At 38.5% G+C, this 6,758-nt stretch overlaps 1 protein-coding gene across 2 annotated transcripts; it reads right to left on the bottom strand.

Annotated features, from left to right (window-relative positions):
• Window positions 1-2,400: 2,400 nt before the first annotated feature.
• LOC143563060 (uncharacterized) lies at window positions 2,401-6,475 on the bottom strand. Of its 2 annotated transcripts, none has more exons than XM_077050698.1 (11): window positions 6,182-6,475; window positions 5,343-6,098; window positions 5,166-5,260; window positions 5,024-5,083; window positions 4,854-4,942; window positions 4,272-4,769; window positions 4,089-4,163; window positions 3,853-3,923; window positions 3,728-3,785; window positions 3,428-3,641; window positions 2,401-3,344 (listed from the first exon to the last, which is right to left on the bottom strand). In XM_077050698.1, the coding sequence occupies exons 1-11, from the start codon at window positions 6,436-6,438 to the stop codon at window positions 2,725-2,727; spliced, it is 2,793 nt and encodes a 930-aa protein (XP_076906813.1). In that variant the 5' UTR covers window positions 6,439-6,475; the 3' UTR covers window positions 2,401-2,724. The 2 variants fall into 2 exon arrangements, with proteins under 2 accessions (XP_076906813.1, XP_076906816.1); XM_077050701.1 differs by having other exon boundaries at window positions 2,401-3,341.
• Window positions 6,476-6,758: the final 283 nt, after the last annotated feature.

The following is a 6,758-nucleotide window of genomic DNA, read 5'->3' as shown; positions in this document are numbered from 1 at the left end:
CTAGGCTATGGCCAGGTTCAAGTCTAAATATTATTTATTAATCGAGCAACAAATGATATGAAAAATGGTTAACGAAGTGTACGGATGTAATAAAGTTGGTTATGAAATCAAGCTTAACAAGAAGAATACACCACGAGCAATACAATTTGAGGATTAAAATTCATGTACTAATTCTCAGTATTACAAATTTTTAGATCCTCATTTTCCCCTTATATGCATATTTGGAAATTATTTTTATATAATCTCCCATCGATTTCCTTTTGTTTTGTGCATCTAATCTCTCACCAAATACAAAATCAGGCGGCTGTATGCGTTACAAATTTGTGAATGTGTTAGGACGGACGAGAACATGTCGATCACGGAAGAGGCAGAAGAAAATTCAGATGACGGACGTCGGTTTTCAAGGGTGAAGCAAAGGCTAAAAGATCGATCTAAGGTTTGGATTCATTTATTTTATAAAAAGTTAAAAACACCTTGGGTTGATTTAACACGTTCCTTTTACATAGAAAGTGGCTCAAACGAAAGAAAAAACAAAGGAGATATTGTCCAAACAAGCGGTGTTGATCGCTAAACATGCCGAAGAACATGAAAGCTTCCTCACCAAGGTATGTAAAGACACGTTCAATACAAAACCAGTTGTAGGTGATCATGTTAATGGTGGCATCTTTTATATATAGGTGACTCATTTTTTAGGTGTCTTCGCGTATGGGGCATTTTGTTTTATCTTGGGTGCAAGTGAGTATATAAGTATTATTTCATGTTAAGAATGATTTTTAAACATACGGTTCGCTAACGTCTTGGCTTGTTGGTTTCAGGGCCACAAGATGTTCGATACATATATGTTTTGTTCTATATCACCTTCGTACCCCTTCGATGGATATATTATCGATATAAGAAGTGGCATTATTACCTTTTTGTGTGTTCATCTCTATATTCACCTTATTTATTACATATATACAAATACATATATGTAATTATTAACTTGTTGTATGCTGCATGCAGGATTTCTGCTACTATGCCAATACCATCTTCTTGATCATGCTTTTGTTCTTTCCCAGAAATCAAAAGCTTTTCATGGTTACCTTCTCATTTGCAGAGGCAAGTAACTATGCATCATACATCGTCTTCTTCGCATAACGGAAGCAGTAAACTTATATTCTATTTTCGCAGGGACCGCTAGCATGGGCGTTAATTGTTTGGCGTTGTAGCTTAGTGTTCAGTTCAGTTGACAAACTAGTGTCTGTCCTTATACATCTGTTACCAAGTGAGTTGCATCCTTACTCTCCTTTTCTTGTGTTACATGTACATAACTGATAAATAAAGATATGAAAATAGCTTAAAATGGTTTCTTTCAGGTGTCGTCTTCTTCACGATTTGCTGGCGGGACCCAGCCTTCTTTGAAGCCATGCATCCAGAAGGAGCACCGAGAGGCTTTTCATGGCGCGACATAGAAAACCGATCGTTCCTGTGCACGTGGCTGTTCACGGTTCCTTTGATCGCGTATGTCCTATGGCAGGTTCTTTATTTTCTCATAGTGAACGTCCTTCGTGGACAAAGACTGTTAAAGGATCCCGAAGTCATGACCTCATACAGGTTAATACTTATACACACAAGTACACAACACAAGTTTTAGCCTCAAATTATGTCTGATACATTAATGGTGCTTATATATATATACAGGGGATTGTCAAAAAAGGCACAAAAGGCTAATAATGTATGGTGGCGATTAAGCGGTTGTCTTGGAGATCAAAACCGGATGTTGATGTATATTTTGCTGCAAGCTGTTTTCACAGTTGCAACAATGGCATTAACAGTCCCGATATTTATGTCCTATGAGTTGCACCTTGTTTTCCAGATATTGAAAATGTCTGCTGCCGTGTGGAATGGAGGACAGTTTTTGGTTGAAGTGATGCCGCATCAAGTGGTTCTCAAGCAGAAGAAGAAACTAGAGCTGCCACCCGCAGTTATTAGCGTAGACAGCAATCCTTGTCTTCTTAGTTGAGTGTTTTCTCTGTTTGAAGATAGAACACATAATAAATGTTACAACATCATCAATTTTTAACAAATTCTTGAAAATATGCAAGTATCATTTTTTTTATATATATGTTCAAATGTATGATATTATTCTTGTTTGTAAATTCAACCTTTTGAAACATGGTCAACATACCAAATCAAATCACAGGCTGCAAATATACATTAATTAAGATATAAGCTTATAAACTCAAATCAATACATCAATGAAGATATGAATCATGATGACTTACCTGCAATTACAGCAACACTGAATCGATGGTTCTCTTTCGCAGAAGTCTTCCGTATATGACGACGGATAGAAATCTAGGGCGTAGAAAATAAACGTACATATGAACACACACACACACACACAGTAGACTTATGAATAAACTGATTTTATTGAGAACATAAGTCGTATGTACAAGGGGTATTGTCCCCTGATCTTTAAATGCTACAACGATAAATCTTGTTTCCTAAAATATAGTAAGTAGAACAACCTAGCTTATAAGAAGAAAACAAAAAAGATTTTTACAAACTAAGTCACTATATATTAAATATCACCAAAATCCATACCATTGAAAACCGTCCACACATGTATGGATCTGTAGGCCAATCACAGGCTGGGATTATTCTTGACACCAGCAGTTATGTTTGATCTGTAAGTGGTATAACAAGCGTGTCTATACAACATAACATGATCAACTTCCAAGTTTAAACCATCATTTTCAAATCTGATAAATCATCCATTGGAATCTCGAGTCCCATAAAGTCATCATCTTGTAATACGTCATCATCAATGTTCAACCATGAACCGATATCCTCACCTTGCACATCAAGAACATCCATTTCAGGTAGTTGCAGGTGGGAAAAGTCAAGCGGTTCCTCACTGTTCTCCAGTTGTTTGTAGTCAATGTTCTCGTTGACCGTATTGACTGAAGAAAATGTTCTGTTTTGATCTTCAATGTTTTCCACCGGGCCATTGAACGAAGCGGACAAATGAGTTGTTTTCTGTTTCGGTTTTGTTTTATTCTTTCTTTCACCTTTAACATTAACGGAAGCGGGTCGCCCAACTTTCGGGCCTCCGTTTCTGGATAAACCGTTTACTTTACCGTCCCGGTCCCGCTCACTTCTCTTTCCTTTTACACTGTTTATAATTTTTGTTCCAATCCCGGAAGAAGTACCAGCAACAACATCATCAAGATATAATTCTCTCTTTTTGACCCGGCTTGACCATACACTATCGTTTTTGCTAATAGTTTGCTCAGAGAAGTTGAATGAACCAGACGGATATATTTCATGGTTATTCAACGAAGGACTCGGTTGTGTACCTACTTAATTATAAAATAGAATCAAAATCACCGTTTGCGTGAATAAAAAAAATATATATTGCAAATATCTGTGAATAATATTTTACCAAATTCATTATCTGTTGTGGCTTCGAGTTGTGTGTCCGTCAAGTGAGATGAACCAGAACAAAGCATTTCTTTGTATAAAGGCTCGTTAAAGCAGCTTTTGCCTGTTGCTTCAAATTCATGGCAACGGTCTAGAACTCGTCTCACAAAACCTAAAGCGGCTTGTTTGGCTACTTTGCTACCGACACTTTTAGGTGCATGAGGACCCCAACAACTCTGATGAACATATAAAAAAACCTAATATCGATATCATGGTATGCACATTTTTATAGAAATTTTGGTACAAAGATAAATGAACTTACCATGTACTTCTGATATGCCATTGCAGTGAGCTTGTCAATACAAAGTTGTTCAAATTCCCTACACACACGATTGATCATATTAGAAAGATAAAAAATCACTTGGTGAGATTAAAAAAAATCCTTACTTCTCTTGCAGCTCTTTTGCTTCATTAGTGGACTCCAAAAGATTCTCAAGCAGATTTTTCTTCCTGGAAACCTGTTAATCAAGATCATGAGATGCGGTTTTTATATTTGACGTGCAAAACCAGTGCGGTTCTAATTACCAAAGTGTGCATTATGTACTTGAAATGTAGCCATTGATAAAGCAATCAAAAAAAAAGTTAACAAAATTCCCAGATTTTAAGTTGCAGTAGATTGCTACCTGTTCATGGCGTTTTCGTTCAAGTCGTTGGATTTCTCCATCAATGCCATCATTCTCATTACGTGGTGAATCAGGCTGGACAAAAAAAATGTGTTTGCATAAAAATTTACATTACACTTTGTGCTTGAATTAAAAAATATTTTTATAGAGGTGTAAAAAAAACACATGAAAGTAACGACATACCACAAGTTCTGGATAGAGTCCAATACTCTGAATCTCTACAAGAAGTCTTTCATTTATTGACATGCTATTATACTGATAATCCGTAAAGGCCGTTAATTCTGACATGGGCATGATATGACGGTCTGGCGGGCTCTGGATGGACTCGCTAAAAGATCTTAGCAAAGTACCACGCCCGCCAAGTTCATAGTTATGCAAGGACTGAGGATTGACTGCACTTGACTCTACATGTGTTTCAAACTCAAATGAAGATCCATAAACGTTAATACTGTGGTCATTATTCCCACTAAAAAGAAGCTCTTCGTTTCCTTCTTCTTCTGAAATCAGGGCAGCAAGTAGTCTCTGACAAAGGGGAATTCCCTCCAGGCTCGCGGTTCCTGTTGCAAAATTTTTGAGACTTGGTTCAATGCTTCTGTTTTCTATTCCATTAGGAAGTGTACCAGAACTATCATTGTCTTGTTGACCTGGGTTTAACGTCTTCATAATGGACTGAATGATACCCTGTATAAAAGTAAAATAAGAAAATTAAAAGTTTCACCTTACAACATCTAATGTTGTCTTTTCAACCCAAGGAAGAATCATCACCTGTTGCTTTAAATAGGACAAGTCCACGTCAGATATAAACCCAAAATGCGGTTCCATCTGCTTCCAAAACGGATTGGACAAAGCATGAGCTGAAACCACCAATCCAGTAATTAGATTTACCAAAGTATTCATACAAGAAAAATATAAAAGTTGGTGATTTAGAATAGTACTTTGATTTAGAACCGCTTTAGCCACAGCCATAAGCTCTTCTTGTCCATCATCAGAACCAACTAACATAATTAAAGAACCAATTTCAGAAATCTATGTTTCTTTTAATAAAAAACAAGTTTGAAAAGTCAATATCAAATATACCGGGAAAATCCGCAGCAGCATTAAATGGGGTTTGTTTTTGACGCGTTATAGTTTTGCGGTCCGAGAGTTTCCTAGTGGGAGGCCTACCTGGTTTGCTGTCAAATTACCAAACGATACAAATTTCAATAACAAACAGGAAACAACTACTTAAAAAGAACTATTATAATAAAATATAACCTTTCAGACTTATCAAAACTAAGTCTAGCAGTTCTAAGTTGTTTAGCGGTCCCCACACTGCAAATCTTCTCTACAGCGGGTGCAAAACCTCGTGCAGAACCAAAACCGCGCCCCGTTCTCCCCGCTCTACGGACTCCATCACCAACAGCTTCCCCGTTCACCCCCTTATTCTTTCTTACTGGCGGGAATAAAGTTGACATCTTTTGACCATTCTGTTGACTTTTCTCTTCCACCTCATCAGACTTCTTTCCCTTATCTCTAGATCTGATTTCAGCAGCCCCCGATTCCTCACTTTCAGATAAAGTAGATGATGGAAAATGATCACCTTTAGACTTAAACCGCTGAGGAGAATTTGCAAACCGCTTGGCCAACCCGGGCCCACTTTCACTACCGGTGACGTCACTGGTGTTATCAAAACCAGGGACTTCATCACTGGTAGATAAAATAGGGACAAGGTTGGTTCTCCTAGCGGTGCGTGAGATCTTCTGGGGCCTACGGTCGGCCCATTGGGCTACCGGTGGAGATGGGGACCGCGTTGATGGTGTACGTTTACGGTTAGTGGACCCGAATGATCCAGGGTTTTTATTTGTACCATGAACCACGTCCCAATCACTTGAAGCAGTTGCCCGTTGACCCACTGTTGATAACTTAGGCACTGCATTTGACCCTGATCTAGGACCTCGAACGACCCCGGTCCCATTCAGTTTTGTGCTGGAAGTCGGACTACCAGATATGAACTCTTCTCGTACATTCGACCTGGTTTCGATAATAAGAATACTTAAGTAAATGATAACGGAATTGAGTATTTAAATAAGAATATAAACAATATGATGTTATACTTGTTAACTGATCTGAGACTTGTCCTTTCCTTTTCAGAACTAGTACTTCTATCTCTCTCCTGCTCGGGCCTCGGGATGGAAGACCGCATGCCCACACCTGACTGCTGAGCTGGACCGTTTAACCGTGACATGGCATCAGGAACATGCCTTGGATGCATTCCTTGCTTGGATTCTCTATATCCATCATTAGCTTTTGTTGACATTAAGCTCAGGCTTGAAGTAGTATCGGGTTTTATAACAGTACGTTTCTTCTTCATTTTAGCCTTTTCCCAACCTTCGGCTACAATCGGTAACGATCGGTCCCTCATTTTGAGAAGCATTATTATTTGGAAGCCTTAGAGTTTCTTTTTCCCTATCCATATTCCCGGATGATCTAGCAGGAGTGTTTGGACGCGCCTCAACCATTGAAGTTCTGGTTCGTTTATTAGGAATGACATTTTTACCCCTTTCATCAGCCTTCTGCTGGTCAAAGTCAAAAGCATTTGTAAGGGAATGACTTTGGGTACCCATCCTACCAACACCTGTCCCCATATGCGCACGATTCACAAGTAAACCACTAGCACGATCACTAGGTACA

This window comes from Bidens hawaiensis, unplaced genomic scaffold, assembly GCF_021521415.1.
Source record: "Bidens hawaiensis isolate Kalapana, Puna unplaced genomic scaffold, B.hawaiensis_p1.1 tig00001179_1, whole genome shotgun sequence".
NCBI classification, from domain to species: domain Eukaryota; kingdom Viridiplantae; phylum Streptophyta; class Magnoliopsida; order Asterales; family Asteraceae; genus Bidens; species Bidens hawaiensis.
This window is presented reverse-complemented; position numbering and strand designations above follow the sequence as displayed.